The sequence below is a fragment of the Pleurodeles waltl genome, chromosome 3_1 (genome assembly GCF_031143425.1).
Source record: "Pleurodeles waltl isolate 20211129_DDA chromosome 3_1, aPleWal1.hap1.20221129, whole genome shotgun sequence".
NCBI lineage: Eukaryota > Metazoa > Chordata > Amphibia > Caudata > Salamandridae > Pleurodeles > Pleurodeles waltl.
Genome location: NC_090440.1, coordinates 97,198,222 through 97,224,326, shown reverse-complemented (window position 1 = coordinate 97,224,326; position 26,105 = coordinate 97,198,222). Strand labels below are relative to the sequence as shown.

Below are 26,105 nucleotides of genomic sequence, written 5' to 3'. Positions count from 1 at the left end.
GCACAAGTGTAAAACTAAGACAGTCTCTTTAAAATTAAAAATGTGTATTTAGTTAAGATGCAGCACCTTTTCGCCTTAGTACAAATTATTTTATCAGTGCACTGAGATGTATTCCTTTAAAAGTGATAGTTTTCAAACATACATTTGGAAACATACATTTTGAAACATTAATTATTTCCCTTATCCTGAGAACACAACCAATAGTAAATTGAAGAGGCCAGTCACTTGGTATGTGCACTTTATCGGTGGCCTGGATTCCTATCATACATTAACAACATTATAGTTTATTAAATCAAACATAGAGGCAGGTTTTGTGCAGCACACATCATGAATCATGTATTTTGAGGTCATCTTAAATGTGATAATGCAGAAAAAGGAGTGAAGTGAGACTAAACAATTGCCTAGGATCACACAATTTGGAAAAGTGGGTAAGCCGGGATTCATTCCAGGTTTTCTGGTTTTCCCTTGTTTATTTCAGCCACTAGATGTATATAATTTGATTCTCCTACACCTACCTTGCCACCAATCCCCCGAGCCACCACACTTGACCGCCACAGCCCTGGCATTAATGCGGCCCCCAGGCGCATCACAGACCAAACGTTTTGGCTCCTAGGAAAATGTTAGCGAGTACCCATGCTCTATAATAATCAGGCCACGTACAGGGTTTACATTAACTTTTAGTAAGCACTTCTAATGAAGAGCCATAATAATGTCAAAGCTACCACGTTAAATAAAAAAACTTTTTAAAATTTTGTAGAGACAGTATCATATTTTAAGCAATGTTTGTTGTGTCATTTACATGGTAAACATTTTCAGGGCTTGGCCAGCAAGGCTCTTGACTTTCCTCTGGCTCGTCTCTCCTAGTTAATTTGTAAGCTCACCAACCTCTACTTTATATACCCAGTAAATTCCAGGGAATAATAATAATAAAAATAATAATGGTAAGATAACTTTGGAGGTTATAGCATTTGCTGGAGAATTCTGTGCTTTGTCTAGTCCCAGTTTTAAATCAAAGTAGCAAAGAGTGTTAATGTGTCTCCTGTAAAGCACATCATGTAACATGCAGATTTTTTATTTTACATAGATAGGTAAGTGGGTTTCTGCTTTTAACACACGAGATCCGTTTGTTACTTGCAGTTCATAAATTGTTTTCCTTCTAAGATAGCACAGTGAGCTATGAAGGATATGCGACTCCTACACCCTGTAACCTACACTGTCTGATGTAGCACATCCTGTACATTGATTTACACACTTGCAAGATTTATTGTCAATGTATTGTGCACATAAGATGTAAAGAGCTCCGGCGCCCTGCACTGGGATGAGCAGTGCTATAAAAGAATAAAACAAAATTGTGATATTTAAATTGTTAATTGTGTAAATATTGGGACAGACCAACACTCCTGACATTCTTATAATGCATGCATGTCTCTTATATTCAGGGACTGAACAAAGTCAAAACCATGTCTCTCTTAAGTACCTGTGACGTGATAACAAGCCGTGTGCCTTTGTTTTCCCTCCACTGCTTATGCATCTAGGTGCAAGGCTCCAGATGGCTCCCAGTCAGGACACTCAAACAAAATTAGGCCTGATAGCCCCTTAAATTCGGCCTTTCTTTTGGGCAAGCTGTAATTTAAAAGAACAAAGTTCCCTCACCGGAGACAACATACAGGTGCTACTGAATGTGTCCTGGTGTCTGAAAACTACACCAGGACCAGTTTAGCATATTTTATCGGGGCTCAGCTTCTTGGCATGGTGGATGGTGTCCACCCTGTGAAAATAGTGGATGGACTCCATCTACCTGTGTGTACCAGCGACTCGTGCCCTGCCCTCAGTGGGATAATAATTAGAGCTGAATCTAGAATTCACTTGACTTTATTGAAGTCGTGCTTTTGCAGGCTTCAACGCCTTTTCACACACAATGACAAGAACGGCCATTGGGTACCCCAAACCCCTCCGCTGGCCCCTGCCTAAATGCCAGTGGCTGCAACATGGAGCACCCTTAATTAATATTAGTTCTTTGTCTTTTGCTTTTCTGCTCATTGGTATACTGGTGCTCATTTCAGTGGCATTCTGATAATATGTGTGTAGTCTAACTTGCTTGCTTAAGATGCTGTTAGATACGCTTCTGACATAACCTGAAACTTCTGAAGCGGTCACATTGAGTCTTGTTGTTACTCTTACTTTTGTCACATCCTTTGGTCTTGATGCTGTAAGAGTCTTGCTTTGAGTGCCTGCGGGTCTTAATACTGTCAAGCCCTCCAACGTGTCCTCTTGTGACTGCAACTGGGAGGTGCTGCTATCATATACTGTCAGTTCCTGCTGCTGTCACTGAGTACTACTGTCAATGGATATAACTCATCCCAGTGCCCTACTTCTTCGGTCCATCATGCACAATGCTGTCATCAACTGGTGAGCCGGCTATCAGTCCTTCTGCTATCACCTCTCCAGGTTTTTTTTTTACAGCAGACAAACCCCAAATTGAGAGGACAGATGTATGAAGCAAAAAGCCTGAGAGAGTAGGTCAACTTCAGGGGTACAGGAGGAGGGATACCTTCAGCAGCCCCAAGCACCAATCATAATTCCATCTGAAGATGAAAGGTCAAAGGTGTAAACATTCCCAATAAACTGCTAGATATTAATTCCATCTTCTTGCAAGAGATCATCGGGCATCTGTTCAGGTGGAGGAACAGGAGCTTCTCACTGGCTGGTGCACAGGTATTGTCCACCAGCTAAGCTACAGCATCCCAGTATCAAGGGGGAGCAGCAGGTCCATGGGCATGCTAACACCTTCCCACATTCATAGGTCTCTGCCCTGGTCTCCGTCTGGTTATCCTAATATCTCCCTATCTAATACTCCAGCAGTGCCTTGTGCTGTTGATGCTCACTGTACCAAGATGTATTATATTTGTTTCACAGCTTCAGCTTCTTCACAAACATGGCTCACTAACATTATTTATCATAATGCCGTTCTGGTGCAGCATGAGCACATTTAACTTTTGGCACCTTTAGCTAACCCCTTTTCGTTCAGAGAAAAAACAATTGTGACTGAGTGCAACTTTGGCTTAGGTATGTGTTTGCATTTTTAAAATATATTTAGCCTGCAGCTCTAAAACAGTAACTGGCTTTATAGTTGTCATTTGCAATCATTGGGCTTTTGAGTCACAACAGCGCATAGCCATTTCAAGAAAGGATTTCGGGGTCAAAAACTGAAATAACATTCATCAACCCTATCCATATTATTTTAAATGATAGAAAATACCACAGCAAAAAAACTTATTATCTGGGCTATGATCTCTGTTCCACCCTGATGGGTACAATGGAGATGCATCACTATTAATAAAACATTACATTGTTGCTAAATATGTAAACATTAATATTATATATCATGTTACACTTTAACTCGTAGTGCATATGCACATAGATAAACCTCAACCTTAAATGAGTGATAATGTAATCAAGGTGCAACCCTTCTATAATAACTACGCCCCCCAATAATTTGCATTTGGTCCACACAATGGACAGCATGGGGAACACAGCATGATTCCCATGGGAAAATATCAGAAAAGAAAAAAAGTGTTCACAACAATTGGTGAAGGTGAACTGTTGGAGCATTTTCAACTCTTAACCTTTTTGGGATTTTTTTTATATTGACTAAGAAATAAGATGTGGCGTTGTGACTAAGTCAACCCGGGGACCTCATTTTCTGCAGTTCTTGGAAAATCACTATCTGTTATAATGGTGCAATTGTGTGTAACTGGATAATTCAAATAATTAAACCCTCACTTGACGTATGCAGTCTCACCCCCCAAAATGTGCAACACTATGGCACTCTCCAACTAAGTCTGTGTTATATAAATATAAACACAAACATTTTTTACATTGCTTAGTTATCCCACATACTCCACTCTGTAAATGCCCATTCCATTTGAGCTCTTAGTGAGCCCCTCATTTAATGACATTCTGATAGAATCCCCATATACATTTTTTTTTTATCTCAGTACACATTTCATACCCTTAATACTGTTCCTAAAAGTCAATGTCGGTGTGGGCACTTCCTTGTGTTTATTAGATCTGCCATACACATCTTCTTGTTCTATGGAAAGTTTTGCTTATGTGTCTTACATTGCTTTTAGTATGAAAAGACATTTTTCAATAAGATGTCAGTGCTTTCTTTTTTAGGTGTTAGATATGCACTCAGGCACAAGACTCTTTATGTATCAAACATCTTGCTGACATCTCATGCTCGCAGGTCTGGTGGAACTCTTGAAGCTACAGAATTGCTTAGTGTCTGAGTGGGAATTATTGGCAAAGCCAATAGATCTGGCATTAATGTGCTGAAGCATGAAAACACAGACATGCACAAATGCTGTTTGTATGAGTTAGCACATTCAAGTCAGACATATTACCAATGTGTGTTGTCGTACTAGTTCTCAGGACACGTCTGCCCGCATTGTGTGAAGCGGTAGCCACACCACTGTGGCCGGAAGTACTACACGTCTAAACACTCCACGTTTGGGTCTAGTTGCACCCTAGCCTACCCCACCCAATTGCCAAAGCTAACAGCTCACCCATGGGCAAGACCTATTGGCTTTGCCAATGTTCGTTTGAATGGGATAGTAATTTTTCTGATGTTTTAAAACATAGCTGACAATATGCCAAATCTAGAATTTTAGCAAACAGCATTGTGTGTTGGGGTTTTGGGTCCATGATGAAAGTGTTAATGGCAAAACTAAAAGCTTCACAAAGCAACATGCTGTGTGTTGGGAAAAAGACAGATTATAGTATCATATGTCATACTGACAAAGCTCAGAGATTTGAAATGTAAATTAAAATGTAGTTTCTGGTTTTCTACTTTTTGTTCTTGTAGATAATGACAGGTTGAACAGCCCTATGGGTGAGAGGACAGAGACAGCCTTTCAGTTGCAAATGCCAGCGTCTCGTACTCCTTAGAAAACCTGGAAAATGCATCATTTATTCCAAAAGATGTGAGAAGCAGCAGTTAGACTAGAGACAGAAAGAAAAAAAAACGCCCTGATACTTCTATTCTCAAAACACATCCTCGGCCTAGAACTTGGTGCCATTTGATGGTACTCTTAGAGCGCTACTGTGAAGTGCCCTCTGCTGAAAAAGTGAAGCACAGGCTGCAGGTGATCCCTTGCGAGTGCGCCAATGTCTTAACTTCATTCTTCCAAAAATCTCATCACACCAATTTCAGGGAGGTGAAAACATTTATACTGCGCTTTCCCATATCTCGGCATGTATAAAGGTGTAATATAATGACTCCATGTCACCTAAGACATACTGCTCCAGTCCTGAGCTTTCCTTTTTATAAACAAATGCACTTTCTTACTTTGACCCGAATATTGTCATTAATGGGAATAAAGATATCAACGCCCGGAATCCTTAATGATATACACTGAAAGCAAAGGACTGGAGCTTTAGGTCCTTTCCAAAATGTGGTAAGCAGCAAACCTTACAGGCTGTGGTACACATTCAATCCAAGACACATAGACAAAGAACTACAAGGTTAACAATTACCAAGTAGAATGTCATGTGTGATGCCAAATTTATTTGGTTTTTAGCCAAGAGCCTTATGCATCCTGTTTTAAGCCCTTATTTAGATTCTTCAAAGCAAAATTACGAACCAGCAGAATGCAACACCTACAGCCAGGTCTGACTGAAGGTGTCAGGGATGATTTCAGCGTCATTTGCAAACATGACATTCAAGGAGCGTGGAAAGAACCGCAATATAAACCTGCCTTCGGCAACAGAAAATTTAAAATGGTGAAATCCCTAATGCTTCGAGGCAAGCACTCAAACAAGTCCCCCACATTTCCAAAATAAACAAGCAATTAGCCCCCAGGGTGCCTGGGGCGAGCTGGTCTCGTCCTTGCACACGGATTCCGTGTGCTGGGGACGAGACCAGCTCATCCTGCACCCTGCTCACCCCCCCCCAATCGCTTCCCCTTCCACCCCGACCCCCCACCTCAGCAATCTGATGACATCCGCGCACTCACAGCACGCCGACATCATCAAATGATGCCGAGGACGCGCTGGAAGCCATTTGCTTCCAATGCGAGTGGAGAGAGGACGCGTCAGAGGTGAGTCCTTCTCCTGGGGGGTGGTTGGGGTGGAAAACAGACACGGGGGAAAAAAAAAAGAGTTTTTCCTTCCCCCCTGCGCCTGTTTTTAATGGATTCCTGCTGATCGTGGAGCAGGAATCCACCACTAGGCACCAGGGATGTTCTCTTTGTTGGGCATTTTTTGCCCGATCTGCCCCCGGGGGGTCGGAACCCACTAGGAACCAGGGATTATGTTTTGCAATAATGTTTTTGGGCAGCAACCCTTTAGGCAAGGGTCGCTGCCCTGGGGGCATTATTTTTTTTATATGTTTCAGCCCCCCCGGGGCTAGATCGGCCATGTTTTTGGCTGATCTCATCCCCGGGGGGTCGAAACACACTAGGCCCCAGGGATTGTGTGTTGTGTGTGGGTGTTTTCTGTCTTGGGGGCACCCCTTGGGCAAGGGTCGCCCCCCCCCCCCAAAGGGGGGAAATTAGTGTTGGCCATTTCTGCTCCTCCCCCTTGGAAGCAGATGGGCATATTTGTTTTGGGCCCATCTGCCCCCAAGGAGGGCAGAAGCCACCAAGACACCAGGGAGTTCTTTTTTTTGTTCTGTTTCCCTTTGTTTTTTTGTGCTGTGGGTGCCCCCATGGTCGCCCCCCAAAGGGGGCACAAAGCTGTTGGCCATTTCTGCCCACCTTGGGGGCAGATCGGGCTGTTTTTGTTTTGGCCAAGCCACCAAGACGTCAGCGATTTTCTTTCTTTTTTTGTTCCCCATTTTTTTTTCTGCTGGGGGCACAGAGTTGTTGGCCATTTCTGCCCCCTTGAGGGCAGATCTGCCAATTTGTTTAGGCCCATCTGCCCCCCAAGGGGGAAGAATCCACTTAGGCACCAGGGATCTTGAGTGTGTGTTTTGTAGGGGGGGCGGCCCCTTTGGCAAGGTTAGCCCCCTAAAGGGGGCACATTACTGATGGCCATTTCGGCCTATTTTGTTTAGGCCCATCTGCCCCGAAGGGAGGCAGAATCCACTTAGGGACCAGGAATCTTGTGTATGTGTGTGTGTTTTGTATTGGGGGCGGCCCCTTTGGCCAGGGTCACCCCCACAGCGGGCACATTACTGATGGCCAGGGGGGCAGATCTTCCAATTGTTTTTAGGCCCATCTGCCCGGGGCAGAAGCCACTTAGGTACCAGGGAAAATGTGTAAGTTCTTGGTGGTGGGGTGTTTGTCAACTGCGAAGTACTTGTATTTGTGATTAGAACAGTTTATTTCTTATTTTTGTTCTAGTTCAAAGCTTTTGCTTCCTTTGCTGTGGATCCTTGCGGTTTTGGCAGTAGTTGACCTGCGGTTTGCATAGTTACATGTTTTAGGTAAGTAAAAGCAACTTACTCCAAAGGAGTATAGTTGACATGCATGAATGACATGTTTGTAGGTGGTGTGCTAAATGCAGGATTGTGTGTGAAATTGTCCTTAGATTTGTGCACAATTATTTTTGTGTTGTCTTATGTCTAATTTGCTTTTCTTTTTTTCTTTTTAGTGGGATATCATTGGTGACTGCTGTGTCTGTGCAGAGTAGTTGTTGGTGAGTCTAGCTTTTTCAGGCAAGTGAGTGGTATCGTTTTTTAGTACATAACTCTTTATGATAAAGCCACACTTTGTTTATTACTTATTTTAGACAGTGCTGGTTGTTGTTGGCAATCCATTTGTTGTTAGAAAGGATCATGGCTAGCCACAGAGTGACCACTTAGCAGGTTGTTGGCATGCTTTTTGAGTCGTCTTCTGACCATGATTATGAGACTGACTCTGCATATGAGTCAGAGGAGGAAGTGAGAGATTCTGGCAGTGAGTTTTCTGTCCAAGAGGATTCTTCTGATGAGGAAGCCACTCTCAGTGCAGATGAAGGGCCTGTTTTAGAGGAGGACATTGATGTGCCAAGAGTGCAGCAGCCTAGGGCTGAAGGGTTTCCCATTGGAAGACCTGACACCTGGATTGCCCGAAACATGGAGCAGCCAGTTACCTGCATTTGCTAGTCTCCCAGGGAGTAGAGTCAATATGGAAAACGTTTTGCCTGTCAATTTCTTTCACATGTTTATGGATGATGTATTTTTAGAAGAGATTGTTCAGCAGACTAATTTGTACGCGGAGTAGTATTTGAGGGCCAACACTGCCAGACTTAGGCCTCAGTCTAGAGCTACCCAGTGAGTTCCCACATATCTGGAAGAGATTATAAAGTTCTTACGTTTGGCTTTTCTGATGGGGTTGATAAGGAAGCCGTAACTGGCTTCTTATTGGTCTATGAGTCCCTTGATGGTAACGGCTATATCTCCTGCAACTATGACTCTTAATCGCTATTTGCTTCTTCTTCGGATGCTGCATTTTGTTGACGATGCTTTAGCCTTGCCACGGGATCCCCCTGATTGTGGCCGTCTTTTTAAGGTTAGGCCTGTCCTTGATCATTTTGTAGATTGGTTTTCAGAGGTGTATGTTCCAGGCAAAGAGATAAGTGTGGACGAGTCTTTGGCCCTGTTCAAGGGGCGTTTGTTTTTTAAGCAGTACATTCCTAGCAAGAGCGCACGGTATGGAATTAAATTGTATATGCTGTCAGAAAGTAGTACAGGATACGTGTATAATTTCCGGGTCTACACTGGTAGGGATTCCAGTATTGACCCCCCTGGTTATCCACCCACTTTTGGAGTTAGCGAGAAGATTCTGTGTGAACTTGATAGACAACTGTTTAACAAAGGTCACCATTTGATCATTTCTACACTGGAGTGCAGTTGTTCAAGGAGTTGTTAAGAGTGGTCACTGTTGCTTGTGGCGCAATCCGTTCTAACCGGAAAGGCTATCCAAGGGAGCTTGTCTGTAAAAAACTTGAGAGGGGCAGTGCAGTGCCTTGCAGAATAATGAGCTGCTAGCTCTGAAATTTTCAGACAGGAGGGATGTGTACATGCTAACTACCATCCATGATAAGAGTACTTCCCCTGTGACTGTTTGGGATCAGGTTGCCGAAGTGCGCAAACCTGCGTGCATTTTGAACTACAATAAGCACATGGGTGGTGTTGATAGAGTAGATCAGAGGTTGGAACCTTATGCTGCTCTTCGTAAGTCTTACGTGTGGTATAAAAAGTTGGCCATACATTTATTTAATTTGGCAACTTTTAATGCTTTTATTGTGTTCAAGGATTGTTCACCTGATTCAAGGATGAAATTTGTTAAATTTCAGGAGTCAGTGATAGAGTTTCTTATTGTGGTGGAACAGGCAAGAGTTCCTAGAGTAGCAGTGGTGGAGGATGTGGCTAGATTGAAAGATCGCAACTTTCCTTTTCACATTCCTCCCACTCCCAAAAACGACTTGTCTTCTTAGAAATGTAGTCTGTGCCCGAAGAGGTATCCGGAGGGAGAGCCGGATGTACTGCCCCGATTGCCCTTCAAAGCCTGAGCTGTGTGTGGCTGGCTGTTTCAGGAGCTACCACACTAAAAAACATTTTTGGGAAATACCGTGAGCATAAATTTCACATTTCTGTCATGTTTTCAGTCAGAGCTTTTGTGTTTGTAGTTTTGTACTTATTTTATAATTAGTTAGTGGTTTCTTTGTTGTTTATAAACAAACAAAAAAAGTGATGGCGGTGTGCTGAGTGGTGCTTGGCTGGCGGTGTGTGTGGAGTGGCGCTTGGCTGGCGGTGTGTGGAGTGGAGCTTGGCTGGCGGTGTGGGTGGAGTGGTGCTTGGCTGGCGATGTGCGTGGATGGTGCTTAGCTGGCGGTGCCAGCCAAACGTCAGTCCACACACTCCCATCAGCTAGTGTGATTGCTGTATCAGGCATGTGGGCGTATCTAAGTGATGGCGCCGTGAGTGCCACGTCTGTCGATGCGAGTGTTGTAATGTGCTGGGCCCGTGGCTGGCAGCATGAATGGTCTTGTGCATGTCATGTATGAAAGGTGTATGAATGGACGGTAAACCAGTTGGTGCCTTGACACAGCTTTACAGCTCACGTCATTGGTTCAGTTTTTTGGCCTCTCAGTTATTAACAGTGCATTTCATTTTTGTGAAATCTCTTGTTAATAAGATTTGATCTACTGAACCATCATTCACCCTCGTGCCAAATCCAACCAGTATGTGTGGTAAAAATGACAAAACCTGCTCCTCTGTAATCAGGCATTGCAGCACATCCGTGACACACTAGGTGTCTCAGGTGGGATCCCGATGATGAAGCATGCCACCAACTTGGTTGGTGGGTGAGGGTCTTTTTAACATAACCTAAGTGCGTTTCTTTTCACAATTTTAGTGTTAGGAACATCACAGAAGTACGTGGACACATCAAAATGATCCATTGCAAAACTACCTGTGTTTGGAGTGGGGGGCGCCTATGATTTTGGTTCCGGGTGTGGCCTTCATCTAGGGAAACCACCAAACCCAGACATTTTTTTAAAATAGACACCCCAAGGAGTCCAAGGGGTGTGGCTTGCCTGGATCCCCCAACATTTTCTTACCCAGACTCCTCTGCTAATCTCAAACTTTGCTTAAAAAAGCATATTTTCCTCACTTTTCTTTGTAGGATCACCGCTGCGGCACAAATGTCCTGCCACCCTGCATTCCCCTCAGTCTCCCAAGTAAAATGATACCTTACTTGTGTGGGTCCCCAAAGCAGAGTCAGCCTTAAAGATGTATAAAAGAAAAATAGGTACTTATCAACTCGCTGTGCTATTCCCTCAATCTCCACAGGTTTTTGGCATTTTTCTGTTGCAGGGCCACCCACACAAGTGAGGTATCATTTTTAGCGGGAGACTTGGGGGAACGCTGGGTGGAAGGAAATTTGTGGCTAGAGGCCAAAATCCACAGCTAGACACTTTGCAAAAAACAGCTCTGTTTTATTTGTGAAAATGTGATGTGTCCAAGTTGTGTGTCGGGGCATTTCCTGTTGCGGGCCCTCGGCCTACCCACACAAGTGAGGTACCATTTTTATCGGGAGACTTGGGGGAACGCTGGGTGGAAGGAAATTTGTGGCTCCTCTCAGATTCCAGAATTGTCTGTCACCGAAATGAGATGAAAAAAGTGTTTTTTTTGGCCAAATTTGAGGTTTTCAAAGGATTCTGGGTATCAGAACCTAGTCAGAGCCCCACAAGTCACCCCATCTTGGATTCCCCTAGGTATCATGTTTTCAAAAATGCGCAGGTGTGGTAGGTTTCCATAGGTGCCGGCTTAGCTAGAGGCCAAAATCCACAGCTAGGCACTTTGTAAAAAACAGCTCTGATTTCTTTGGGAAAATGTGATGTGTCCACATTGTGTTTTGGGGCATTTCCTGTCGCAGGCTAGGCCTACCCACACAAGTGAGGTACAATTTTTATCAGGAAACTTGGGGGAACGATGGGTGGGAGGAAATTTGTGGCTCCTCTCAGATTCCAGAACTTTCTGTCACCGAAATGAGAGCAAAAGTGTTTTTTGGGCCAACTTTTGAGGTTTGCAAAGGATCCTGGGTAACAAAACCTGGTCAGAGCCCCACAAGTCACCCCATCTTGGATTCCCCTCGGTGTTTTGTTTTAAAAAATGCGCAGGTTTAGTAGGTTTCCCTAGGTGCCGGCTGAGCTAGAGGCCAAAATCTACAGCTAGGCACTTTGCCAAAAACATGACAGATTTCAATATAAAAATGTGATGTGTCCATATTGTGTTTCCTATCGCGAGCATTAGGCCTACCCATGCAAGTGAGGTACCATTTGTATCGGGAGACTGGGGGGAACACAGAATAGCAAAACAAGTGTTATTGCCCCTTGTCTTTCTCTACATTTTTTCCTTCCAAATGTAAGACAGTGTGTAAAAAAACGAGTATTTGAGAAATGCCCTGTAATTCACATGCTAGTATAGGCATCCTGGAATTCAGAGATGTGGAAATAACCATTGCTTCTCAATACCTTATCTTGTGCCCATTTTGGAAATACAAAAGGTTTTCTTAATACCTATTTTTCACTTTTTATATTTCAGCAAATGAATTGCTGTATGCCCAGTATAGAATGAAAACCCATTGCAAGGTGAAGCTCATTTATTGCCTCTGGGTACCTAGGGATCTTGATGATCCTACAAGCCCTATGTATCCTTGCAACCAGAAGAGTCCAGAGGACGTAATGGTATTTTGCTTTCAAAAATGTGACATCGCAGGAAAAAGTTACAGAGTAAAACGTGGAGAAAAATGGCTGGTTTTTTTTACCTCAATTTCAATATTCTTTTATTTCAGCTGTTATTTTCTGTAGGAAACACTTGTAGGATCTACACAAATGACCCCTTGCTGAATTCAGAATAGTGTCTACTTTTCAGAAATGTTTAGCTTTCCAGGATCCAGTATTAGTTTCACACCCATTTCTGTCACTAACTGGAAAGAGGCTGAAAGCACAAACAAATAGTAGAAATGGGGTATGTCCCAGTAAAATAGCAAGATTGTGTTGAAAAATTGGGTTTTCTGATTCAAGTCTGCCTGTTCCTGAAAGCTGGGAAGATGGTGAGTTTAGCACTGCAAACCCTTTGTTGATGCCATTTTCAGGGGAAAAACCACAAGCCTTTTTCTGCAGCCCTTTTTGTCCCATTTTTTTGAAAAAAAATGAATTTGTCGCTGTACTTTGGCTAATTTCTTGGTCTCCTTAAGGAGAACTGTAGTGGCAAGTATGAAGGATGCGAGGCAGCCGGGTTGCATGTAATATCTTTTATTGTCTTGCCGCAAGAAACAAGGCCCACGAGGAGCCGGCCAGCGCGCAAGACCGCGCTTGTTCGCGCCTCTCTCCGTCTCGGCCGCGCCGCCCCCTGACGTCACGACTGTCCTCGATACGGATTGGTCGTAACGTCGTGAGGCGACCAAACATAGAAGACGGACCAATTCTTTCCCTCCCGGTCTCGTACGTTAACTCACGTACGACATCTCCCCTTTTAACAGAACAAGAGAACTTAAGGAACTTCACCTCATAACAAAATCTTCGAACCTCTTGGGAGCTCGGATATGCCTAGTTGGCCTGCTCGGAGTAACATACTGAAGTGAATTCGCCCTGACGGCGCACGCATCCTCTCGGCCTGAACCCATTACGTTGTGACTGTCGCTCTCCTCAGATTCGGGCCTGCAACCATTCTGTCCTTCGGCATCCATCAAGCCACGCCATGCCTTCTCACATCGCTCTGCACTTCCATGTCCGATTCGTCCTCGCCTGGAAGGCGTATTCGCACACTCCTCCTCATCAATGACTACATCCCTGGCTTCGTGACTTTGCCACTCATCAACATCGTCCGTGCACTCGGCCCCATCCACACGGCCACCTTTCATGATGATTTCCTCTTGACCAGCCTTGAGCCTGACTATGTCGTCCTTGCTCCGCCACCCCACTCCTTCCAGACAGACTGCCCCTCTTGTCACTCCTTGCACACGCATAGGGGTTTGAAACACAGACTCCCCCTTCATCACCCTGTTGGGTTTCTTCACCAATACCCAATCCCCTTGCGCTATATTTTTAGTTTTGGCTCTATTCACAATGTCAGCGTACCGCTTATTGCTTTCCTATTTAGCCATTATTCTTGCTTTGACTCTCAACCTCTCATCAGATCCTGCCTCAATTTCCTCCTTCATGTCATACCACTTATTGACTTTGGGGGTAAGCTCACTCATGCATCTTCTCCCTCTCATCAAATAAAACGGAGTGTGTCCAGTAACTTCACTGGGCGTGTTATGGAAAGTGTGCACCTTGTCCGCCAGAAACGCTTTCACATTCATGTTGGAAGCGACTGCCTGTTGCACGCCCTCTTTGAGGAATCTATTCATACGCTCAACCTGCCCATTGCTCTTCGGGCTGTACAGCGGGGTCTTCTCCTGCTTAATCCCTAACCTGGACAGAAAATCCGTCATCTGCCTGGACACTAGCTGGGTGCCATTGTCCGACACCATGATCTTCAATCGCGAAAATTTTCGTCAATGCCTTGATCACTCGTTCAGTGGTAACTTCCCTGACAAACTTGTAGTGAATCCATTTGGAGAAGTAATCCGTAAGGACGATGAGATGTCTACAATCGTCTGGTATCATGGTAAATGGGCCCGCGAAATCAATGGCAATCTTGTTCCATGGGCCAGCAGGAATGTCCACCAACTGCAACTCTCCTTTTGTCGTCTTCCAGTGCTTATCGGCCCTTAAGCACGGTCCGCACCGATCAATGAATCTGCTGACGTCGCTGCACATCCCTGGCCACCAGTAGTACTGCTTGAGGAGATTCTTTGTAGCGGTACTGCCCGGGTGGCCCTTATGGGCAATCCTGATTAGCTTGTCTCTCAAACTTTCCGGAGGTACAAACAGCTCGTGTCTCTTCACAAAGCCGCCCTCGATGGTGAGTTCAGAACTAATCTGTTGGAAACTCCTGAGTGCCCCGTGCAAGTTCCGGATAGGGGGCCAATGAGCCTTCATGTGGTCCATCACCCTCCGAATAGTCACGTCCTTCTCCTGAGCCGTCAACCATTCTTCCTCTGATATGGATCCCTCGCACATGGCTGTTGCGTCAACCATTGCCACAACACACTCCGTGTCGTCCAGGGAATCATCCTCCTCATCCGTGATCGGTATGCGCGATAGGCAATCCGCCCTGCAGTTGAGACCCCCCTTGATGTGTCTGACGGTGAAGTGATATTCTTGCAACTTAGACAGTAGACGTAGGAGCCTCGAGCTGGCTTTGCCATTGCCACATCCTTCACCATCCATCATGTATATCAAGGGTTTGTGGTCGGTGACCAATTCGAACTCCCTGCCCCACAGATAATTCCTCAGTTTCTCCACGGCCCAGACGCACGCGAGCGTCTCCCGCTCGATGGTGCTGTAGTGCTTCTCTGCTTCGCTCAATGACCGCGATATAAATGCAACTGTTTTCTCCTTCTTCCCTTGGAATTGGCATAACACTGCAACGATACCCTTGGCACTAGCGTCTACCGTGATTACATTCCGGAGGTCCTTGTTGTACGGTTGTAATGCTGGGGCCGCGGCGATTGCCTGCTTGACGGATTCAAAGGCAGTGCTTTGTTCCTGCGTCCACGTATATTTTTCGTTCTTCCGTAGCAGTTTCCTTAGAGGCTCCACAGTGGTTGCGTACCCTTGCATGAACTTGGAATAGTATTCGCTGAGTACCAGGAACGATCGCAAGGCGTCTTTGTCTCCTGGGCAAGGGGCATCTCGTATGGCCCTCACTAAATCATCTTTCGGCGCAATGCCATTTGGGGTAAGCACATGCCCTAAGTATTCTATCTTGCCTTCCATGAATTTGCACTTGTCTTTGGAGACCGTCATCCCCCTTTTTTGTAGCACCTCCAGCACTCTGCCCAGCAGTTCCAGGTGCCCCTTCTCGTCTTCCGTGTGTATCAGAATGTCGTCCTGAAATGCTTCAACCCCCTTCATATCGCAGAAGAGGAGGTCCATTAGCTTTTGAAAGACGCCCGAGGCCGATGCAAGGCCGAATGGAAGACGGACGTATCTGTATGCTCCAAACGGGGTAATAAAGGTGGTCAGTTCCTTAGACTCCTCCGTGAGACATACCTGGTGGTATGCAGACTTCAGGTCTATCAGGGTGAAAAACTTCGATCCTGATGTGGAAGACAATATCTCCTGAATGTTGGGCAGGGGATGGCAGTTCACTAGGATATTTCTGTTCAAGGATCGCAGGTCTACACACAACCGAATGTCCCCTGTCCTCTTCTTCTTGGACACCACGATTGCGGACACCCACTCTGATGCACCTGCTTCCTCTATTACTCCTTCCATTTTCAGCTTATCCAGAACAGCCTTCAGCTCCCCCCTTACAGAAAGAGGAATCGTTCTGACTTTGTGCTTAATTGGTAGGGCACCCTTTTTCAACCGTATGGCATGCACAAATCCTCTTACACACCCTACCTTGTTTTCAAAAACGGAATCAAATATTTAAAGGACCTCAGCTAATCCTTCATGCAAATCATCAGGCTGCACATAATTGACCCAGTCATCTCTCAGAACTATGGGATCTTCTGCCCCAGGGACTAGCATCACACCTAACTTCGCCAGGTCCTTCCATCCCATAAGGCTTCTCCCTTTTTCAGCCACATATATCTTTGTTCTCACAGTGCGCCCTCGAAAGGTGAGGGAGTCCCAGAAGTAACCTTTCATCACTATGTCGTGTTCCCCGAAGGCCTTTGGACTCACATCTGTCTCATGCAGTCGTACATCTTGCCATTTCGAATCAAATGTCCTATCAGAGATCAGGGTAAGAGGGGAACCAGAATCAGCCGTAAATGGCAATTTTATCGCACCAATCATGACGGAGCCAATGGGCCCCTTCACTCTTCCGTCCTCACCATCAATGGACAACACGATGTCCGCATCCGCATCAGTGTCACTCTCGCTTACCGAGCTCACTTTCATGCCCGTACTATATTTCTTGGCTTTACACACTGCCGCAAAGTGGCCCAACTTCCTGCATTTAGAACAACTTTTATGCAAGGCAGGGCAGGTCCTGCTATCCGCTAAGTGATCCTTTGACCCACACCTAAAACAAACGAGCGGCCTCCTGCCTCCCCCTCTATCACTCGCCGCCCTGTCTGGAGTCTTGGGCACATGTTTACGACTGTCCTGTACATAGAACACATTTGAAGCCTGACTAGTGCTCGCCAGTTCCTTGGAAGACACCATGGAGCGTTCCACTGCCTTTGCAATGGCTATCACGTCCTTCAGTGGAGGGTTCCTGCATGAAAGCAAACGTTCCTGCACTTTCTTCGAATGGCAGTAGAACACCACCTGATCTCTAATGTACGTATCAGTCATCACCGCAAATTCACAATCTTGGGCTAGAACTCGTAGACATGCAATATACTCTTCGATAGTCTCTCCTTCCTCTTGTTTCCGCAGTGCGAATTTATGGCGCCCCACCATGATGTTGCACTCCTCCGCATACTGCAACTCAAGTCGCCGTACAGCCTCCTGGTATTCGTTCAGAGGAGCTGTGGCTCCATGGGGATTCACATAAACCGGCAGACTATCGAAAACCTCCTGTCCGGCCTTCCCCAACAGTCCGAATAACAACGACTTTTTCCGCTCGGGGCTATACCCCTGACCATCAATGGAGACGATATAGTTCTCAAATGCGCGCAGCCATCCTTTCCATTTCATGCATGGCTTACCAGGAGAGTCCAGGAAGAGAGGAGGCACGCAGATATGACCTGTCTGCGACATGGCCGGAAAGCGGGCGCCACACTTGGGAAGACCGCGTGATACAGGTGCAGCATCCACTATGGGAGGCTACTGGGCAGCGCAGAATGGTAGCTCTGCACGCTGGATAGCCGGGGATCAGCTTTACACTGGACACCTCCCAGAAGATGTACATACGTGGACAGGGAACCCGGGAGCGGGCCTACTGCCTGGTCCTTGAAGGTAGAAGTCGTCAAAATCAATCGTGTGGAGCTCCCAGCATCAGCACACCTTAGGGATTGCATGTAGTCCTCAGTGAAGAGATATCAGCGCGTCTCACTGGCCTCCCGAAACATCAGGTAAGGTGGGCTACACTCGTGGGCCTTGGTAGAAGCTGTGACCCTCGTCGCCATTTGTAGTGGCAGGTATGAAGGATGCGAGGCAGCCGGGTTGCATGTAATATCTTTTATTGTCTTGCCGCAAGAAACAAGGCCCACGAGGAGCCGGCCAGCGCGCAACACCGCGCTTGTTCGCGCCTCTCTCCGTCTCGGCCGCGCCGCCCCCTGACGTCACGACCGTCCTCGATACGGATTGGTCGTAACGTCGTGAGGCGACCAAACATAGAAGACGGACCAATTCTTTCCCTCCCGGTCTCGTACGTTAACTCACGTACGACAAGAACCGACAAAGTCTGGGTACCTCTTGAATCCCTAGGCTGCTGGGAAAAAAAGGACGCAAATTTGGTTTGGGTAGCTTATGTGGAGAAAAAGTTATGAGGGCCTAAGCGCGAACTGCACCAAATACCCCAAAAAAGGCTTGGCACAGGAGGGGAAAAGGCCTGGCAGCGAAGGGGTTAAATATGGTCTTCCGCCTGAATGTGAAATGTAAATTATAAACAGTAATATCATTTCAAATGTTTGCTTATCTAGTAAGTGGCTATTGCGTTTGTTAAACCTTCATACCCACTGATTTTTATTTTTTATGCAGGGAAAAAATAAACGGTTACTTCGCCCCGGTCCGCCCAGAAACCCCCCCCGTTTCAGTTGATGTAAACAATACCTATTCAAAGATGTCTGCCCCTCCTGGGACTCGGGATATTGTCCGTCTGCGGTTTCCATGACCTACCTTGGAAGCCCACCTGAGCCCGAGTGCTCCAGATGATGTAGGATGACAGCCGCAGCCACCAGAAGAACGGATACAAAGCCTCCCGCCAGGCGCCCCCCGCTGCCCATTGGTATTACCTGAGCGAGAGGAGGGGCTTCCGGGCGCGCAGCCCACGCAGGGCACTTCGGGGACGGTCGGCGGCGGCGGCGCGCAGCACGAGACTAGAGCCTTGCATTGGGCGTGGGCGGATACGCTACTCTTCCGGGTATCCGTGCACGAGCCGCGCGTGCGTCGCATCACTGTGTCATTTCGGGGTGCGTTACGGCTGTTGGGGTTTATGGCGTGTTAGGGGAGGGGTTAGATAAGGCCGTCACTTTGCTCCCAAAAATCGGCCACTGACATGTTTTGAGGTTCTGTCTACCAGGACATTGGCATAGGATTTGTGTAAAATTAGCTGTAGTACCTTGTAAATAGGTGCCAAGTTTTCAGTTGACATTGTGTTACATTTCCATATGTTCGGGATGCTTATATGTGACATTGCAATGCCTTGTGAGTGACACGTTGAGTGACGCTTCCTCACGAGTTGAAAAAAGTACATGTATCGAGAAAGCTTACGGAAATTACCCTTTTTTTCAATAAAATGATCTAGAAACTGTTTAACCTCCCTTTGTGCAAGGATGGCTTACATACTGTCTATAAAAGGCTCACAATGCAAAGTATACAAGCAGGGGCATTGTGACACCTCACCGCTTTAGCAGCAACAGCCGGGGTGGGGTTCTTCATGAACCTCTTTTGTCTGCACTTGTCAGACAAAAGCTCATTAACGCGGAATATGGCATCAAAACAAAATCAAGCAGGACCGATGAAAAGATACATCTGGGTAAATAGAACAGGGAAAGAAAAAAGGAATATTGGAAAGAAGTGTAGAAAGAGGGACTATTGGAAGGAAGGGTAAAACGAAGAAAGTATGGATGAATGAGTATGTGGATGAATGAGTCGGTGAAAAGATGAGTGAATGACAGGTGGATGGACAGGTAAAAAGATGGCAAAGTAAAGGGATGGGTGGATGAATGAAAGTGAACAGGTGAAAGAATGGCAGAGTAAAAGGATCGATGTTAGGTGGATGGACAGGTGAACGGATGGTAAAGGGAAGGATGGATAATGGGTGGACAGGTGAAAGGATGTTAGGGTGGATGGGAGTGAATGAATAGGTGGATGGACAGTTGAAAAGATGGCAGAGGGGGTGAAAAGATGAGTGAATGGATGGCAAAGTGGATAGATGGAAGGCCAAGTCAATGGGTGGATGATGGATGGATGGATGTCAGGATGGATGGATGGCAGATTAGATGGATGGATGGTTGGCAGGCAGAGTAGATGGAAGATAGAGGGGATGGATGGCAGAGTGGATTTATGGATGGCAAGTGGATGAATGGATGGATAGCAGAACTAATGGATGAATGGCAGAGTGAACACATGGATGGAAGGCAGATGTGAATTGATGCATGGATGACAGGATAAATTGATGGATGGGCAGAGTGGATGGATTCATGGATGAATGGCAGAGTGGATGTATGACAGGGTGGATGGCAGCGTAGATGGACGTTAGAGTGGATGGGTGGCAGAGTGGATATATGGGAGATTGGAAGAGTGGATGGCTGGCAGAGAGGATGGATAGATAGAGTAGATGGTTGGCTGGGTTGATGGATAGATGGCTGGTTGAATGGATGGATGACAGAGTGGATAGGTAGATGAATGAATGGCAGAGTGGATCAATGGATGGCAGAATGAATGGATGGGTGGCACAGTGAATAGATGGACGGAAGGCTGATGTGGAATGATGCATGACAAAGAGGATGGATTGATGGATGGATTGAAGAGTGGATACAGGACTAGTGGATGGATGACTGAATAGATGGATGGATGGTATAGAGGATGATACAGGGTGTTTGGGTTGGTGGATAGATGGATGACAGAGTGTATGGGTGAATGGATGCAGAGTGGGTTTATGGATGGCAGAGTGGATGAATGGATAGATGGCAGAGTTGATGGATTGAAGGATGAATGATAAATTGGATGGATGGATGGCAAATTTGATAGATAAATGATAAGGTGGCTAGATCGATGGCAGAGTGGATGGGTGAATGGATGGCAGAGTGAATGGGTGGATGGATGGCAGAGTGACTGGATGGATAGCAGAATGGATGGAAGGCAGAGTGTAAGGATGGATGGATGATGGAATGTCTAGATAGATGGATCACAGAGTGAATGGATGGATGGATAGCTGAGTGGATTGATGGGAAAGTGGTTGGGTAGCAGAGTGGATGGACGGCAGAGTTGATGGAGGGATGGCAGAGTGGATGGCCGGATGGATGGAAGCGTGGATGGAAATCAGAGTGGGTGGATGGCAGAATGAATGGATGGATGGACGGCAGAGTGAATGGATGGAGTGGGGAAAGACTGACTGACGGATAAACAAATGGATGACAATGTACAGGTGAAATAGTGGATCTCAGCAGGTGGCTGGAAGGATGAAAGAATAAACAGATAGCTGCATGAATGGAAGAGATAAGAAAGCTGTTCTATGAAGGGTTCAGCTCCCTTGCTTGGTGGCATCCGCACTTTCGCTGTAATTTAAAGTGGGTGCAATTTTAATTTTCTGGCTACTTGTAGGAGGCTGGCCTGGCTTGTAGTGGGTACCAAAGGTACTTACACCTTGTGCCAGGTCTAGTTATCCCTTATTAATAGAATAGAAGTGTTTCTAGCAGCTTAGGCTGATAGAAGGTAGCAATGGTAAAGCAGCTTAGGCTGAACTAGGAGACATGCAAAGCTCGTACTATACCACTTACATCATATGCACAATATCATAAGAAAACACAATACACAGAGTTACTAAAAATAAAGGTACTTTATTTTTATGACAATATGCCGCGAGTATCTCAGTGAGTACCCTCAGTAAGAAGGTAAGTGATATACACAAGTTATATGTACACAAACCACAAATAGGTAAGAGTCAGAAAAGTAATGCAAAAAGTGTAGAATTACAATAGGTTGCAATAGGCAAGCATAGGTCTAGGGGCAACACAAACCATATACTCCAAAAGTGGAATGCGAATCACAAATGGACCCCAGACCTATGGGAGCTTGTAGAGGGTCACTGGGACTGTAAGAAAACAGTCAGGGTGTCCAAGATACCCCACCCCAAGACCCTGAAAAGTAGGAGTAAAGTACACCTACTACCCCAAAAGAGCACACTAGTCGTGATAGGGGGATTCTGCAAGAAGAACAAACACCAGCAGTGCACTGACAATGGATTCCTGGACCTGAGGACCTGGAAAGCAAGGGGACCAAGTCCAATAGTCACAACAGTGTCCGGGGGGGGCAGGAGCCCAGGAAACCCCGGATGAAGGTGCAAGGAAGCTGCCTCCGGCTGGAAGAAGCTTGGACTTCTGCAAGAATGAAGAGGACTAGGAACTTCTCCTTTGGATGGAAGATGTCCCACATCGCGATGAAGGTTGCAGAAGTGTTCCCACGCAGAAATACCGCAAACAAGCCTTGCTAGCTGCAAGGGTCGCAGTAGAGGTTTTTGGGTGCTGCTGAGGGCCAGCAAGGACCAGGATGTCGCCCCTTGGAGGAGGAGACAGAGGGGGCGCTCAGCAACTGCGAGAGCCCTCACAGAACTAGGCAGCACCCGCAGAAGTACCTGAACAGGCACTTGGAAGATTTGTGAACCGGAGTCCACGCAGAGTTACAAAAGAGGGTCCCATGACGTCGGAGGCCAACTCAGCGGGTTGAGCACAGCAGGACGGAGTGCTGGGGACCCAGGCTAGGCTGTGCACAAAGGAAATCCTGGAAGCGTGCACAGAAGCCGGAGCAGCTGCAAATCGCGCAGTACACAGGTTTGCAGTCTAGCGTGGGTAGGCAAGGACTTACCTCCACCAAACTTAGACTGAAGGGCCACTGGACTGTGGGAGTCACTTGGGTAGAGTTCCTGTGTTCCAGGGACCACGCTTGTCAGGATGAGAGGGGACCCAGAGGACCGGTGATGCAGTCTTTTGGTGCCTGCATTAGCAGGGGGAAGATTCCGTCGACCCACAGGAGATTTCTTCTGAGCTTCTGGTGCAGGGTAAAGGCAAGCAACCCCCAGAGTATGCACCACCAGGAAACAGTCGAGAAAGCCGGCAGGATGAGGCGCTACGATGTTGCTGGTAGTCGTCTTGCTACTTTGTTGCGGTTTTGCAGGCGTCCTGGAGCAGTCAGTAGTCGATCCTTGGTAGAAGTCGAAGAGGGAGATGCAGAGGAACTCTGGTGAGCTCTTGCATTTGTTATCTGAAGAATTCCCCAAAGCAGAGACCCTAAATAGCCAGAAAAGGAGGTTTGGCTACCAAGAAAGGAGGATTGGCTACCAAGAAAGGTAAGAGCCTATCAGAGGGGGTCTCTGACATCACCTGCTGGCACTGGCCACTCAGAGCAGTCCAGTGTGACCTATGTATAGTGCACGCGTGTAATGGTGTCCCCACACTCACAGAGTCCAGGGAATTTGCCCTGAACGATGTGGGGACACCTTGGCTAGTGCCAGGGTGCCCACACACTAAGTAACTTGGCACTCAACCTTCACCAGGTGAAGGTTAGACATATAGGTGACTTATAAGTTACTTAAATGCAGTGAAAATGGCTGTGAAATAACGTGAATGTTATTTCACGCAGGCTGCAGTGGCAGGCCTGTTTAAGAATTGTCAGAGCTCTCTATGGGTGGCAAAAGAAATTCTGCAGCCCATAGGGATCTCCTGGAACCCCAATACCCTGGGTACCTCAGTACCATATACAAGGGAATTATATGGGTGTACCAGTGTGCCAATGTAAATTGGTACATTTAGTCACTAGCCTGCAGTGACAACTTTAGAAAGCAGAGAGAGCATAAACACGGAGGTTCTGGTTAGCAGAGCCTCAGTGATACAGTTAGGCACCACACAGGGAACACATACAGGGCACATACTATGAGCACTGGGATCCTGCCTGGCAGGATCCCAGTGACACAAGGGCTAAAACAACATACATACAGTGAAATATGGGGGTAACATGCCAGGCAAGATGGTACTTTCCTACACTACTCCTTTGTATACATGACTGAAAAGCCGTGATGGACCAGAAGAGATGTACAAAAAAGACACAAGGCTGCTTCATAGCTATTTCAGCGGCTTGTCACATATCCTTGTCTCCATCCTTGTTTCCCTCGAAGACGCACAACTCCACCCCCTCTCTCTCTCTCTCTCTCTCATAGAATGAATTGTAACTATAGTATTTGTGCTTGCTTTATTGACCTCTGGCGTACAAAAGGCAGAGTAAGCCCTACTAGATTTTGGATCTGACACCTCCAGTTTATGCTAACAAAAAGGGCAGAAGGAGGGTTTGATGGGACTGGGTCTGTCCTCCTTAGAACTTTGGTAATTGTACAAAAGGCCCAGTCCGAAGGGACTTCCACAGGGCGAAAAAAGATTTTTGTGTATGAAAAACCCTCACCCACCAGGGTTACCCCTCGGCATGCGTCATCATTGGGTTTCCTCCCGTTCTGCTACAGAATGAGGCGTGCTGCGACCGAAGGAATACATGGGAGCACTGATGGTTTCTGCAATGTGAATGCCAAAAGGGATAGGAGTGGTGGGGTCTTGGTGAGTTAAAAATACCGCCCTCTGGATGGTATTACTAATTTAATATGTCTTACAGGGGTGGTATGGTTAAAAAGAGGTGTGGGGGGGTATGTTATGTACCTTACCTCCTAAGCAGTCTACACGTTTCGGAGTCTACCCCTAGACTCCTCATCAGGACCAAGGTGAACTCCCTAGTGTCACTCCTTGTACACCTACCACTAGTGAAAGCACTATTACTACATGCTCTGTGGTATGGTTTAATATATACAACTAAAATAAAATAATATCCATTGGTATCAAAGTTCTGCTGGACAAACCTGTAGAAAGATGAAAGATTAAAAGTTGCTTATTGTATTTTTCAGGAGTGTAGTGCTGTGGCCACAATCACCCTGCCCAATGGCACTTGTAATACACATAGAAAAACAAATACGAAACATATTACATATAGAAAAACACTACAACACACTTTAACACATGAGGCACCTCTAAGAAAACACACGTGGTGCATGCGTGACCTACTTTTAGTGTCTACGCTGTTCACCTCTTAGATCCTCTGGGAGGGGTGTGTGCTTGTAGTCACACTAAAACATATATATGCAATAAAGTTAGACTCACAGAGTGTGTCGCCACCGCTGCAGGTGGTCAGAGGCATTGTGTGCACTTACTTCATCAAAGCGACACTCCCGCTTACAACCTAATTCTCACCTCACCGGGGTCCGAAAACACGGGGGTCCCAGTTGGGATCCGTTATTTATGAGAGAAGCTGCTCAAGCGTCCCAACTCATGGGCGTGTCTGGCACAAGACCGATGACCTTCCAAAATGGCCGTCATCAGAGCTTCCTTCCTGTTCCTCTCCCTGCTGTTCCTCAGACCACACATTTGCCTTCACCAGGCATATTGGGGTGCCTTTGTGGTTAAGGCACATGCATAGTTCAGGCAAGCGTTGTTCCGCTTGCATAGTAATGGCACACATCTCTGCCCGTGTTGAAAAACCTGTTTCCCAGTTGGCCTCAAATCTGGCATTCCATCCATCCGTCATTTCCTTTAGGAAGATACACACTGATGGAACTTTCTTCTCTGTCCACAAAGTAACATTTTAAAACTCACTCCCAAGATCAAAAAACTACCAAAACCACCTCAAATTCAGGGATGCAGTAAAGACCTAGCTATTTCATAAAAGGTGATATCCCTGTGTAGTGAAATATGTGTTTTGACAACTCAGTTTGTGTTGCACCACTTTGCACCTGGATTAGCTGTCCACTGTTCACCAGTTACAGACTACATTTTGTATTCAGTTTAGCCTTAGATTCATTCTGCCTATTGACTTTATCATAGCATTGACACTGCCATGTTAAAAGCTGCTCATGATTTTCCACATTATAAACTGTGCATTCTGTTTTGTTTTCGTGCTTTTTCTCACCAAGGGCTTTGGTTGATACGGATGTACTCAGGCTGCAGGGAACGGCCTTGTTTTGATTTGACATCTTGGGATTGTGGCCAAATCCCAACATCTTATTTTCAAAGCATACCTAACCTAGCCAGCATGTTTGAATTGCGAAATGAGTTTTTTTTCCAGAAAGCTCCTTTTGTTTTTTTAAGATATAAAAAGACCCAGTGTGACAGTGAGAGGGTCAGTGGCCTCAATCAGGGTTCTAGACGTCAGATGCCTGATATCTTTCTCGTGGGGTTAGAGATCTCTTTCTCTTTCACAGTCGAACGGCGTCGTCTTCTTGCTGGCATGAGAAAGATGAAGAACCTGGAAGGCCCTTCTTTGATGCATTTTTAATTCATTATTTGATTTGCATTATAAAATAGATACATATATTGGCTATGTATATTGCAGTGGAAGAATCATTTTGGTATGTTTTCCTTTCATTGCTGTGACTATTTTTAAACGTTTGCTTTCAACATGCTGATCTCCTTTTAGGAACCTCTTGGTGAAATAATAAATGTCTTCTTTGAACAAAGAAATGCATTCCAGAGATTTGTATCAGCTCGGTCATTAGTGAAAAGCAAAACACCCTGCTGCAAAGCAGTTCCACATCCTAACAATCCCACAAAGTTGAGCCAGTCACCTATGTACTGGTGGTAGGTATTCACATCTCTCACTCTTCTTGGCTCAAATTCAAGCTTAAGTAC

At 46.0% G+C, this 26,105-nt stretch overlaps 1 protein-coding gene across 2 annotated transcripts in view; it reads right to left on the bottom strand.

The window, feature by feature from the left end:
- HTATIP2 (HIV-1 Tat interactive protein 2) overlaps positions 1 to 18,606 on the bottom strand; it is a 133,364-nt gene extending 114,758 nt beyond the window's left edge. The window contains exon 1 of one of the 2 annotated variants that reach the window (XM_069221932.1): positions 18,459 to 18,606. In XM_069221932.1, the coding sequence (XP_069078033.1) occupies positions 18,459 to 18,556 (98 nt within the window). In that variant the 5' untranslated portion in view covers positions 18,557 to 18,606. Of the gene's footprint in view, positions 1 to 18,342 lie in introns of both variants that reach the window. The other variant, XM_069221931.1, reaches the window with a different exon arrangement.
- Positions 18,607 to 26,105: the final 7,499 nt, after the last annotated feature.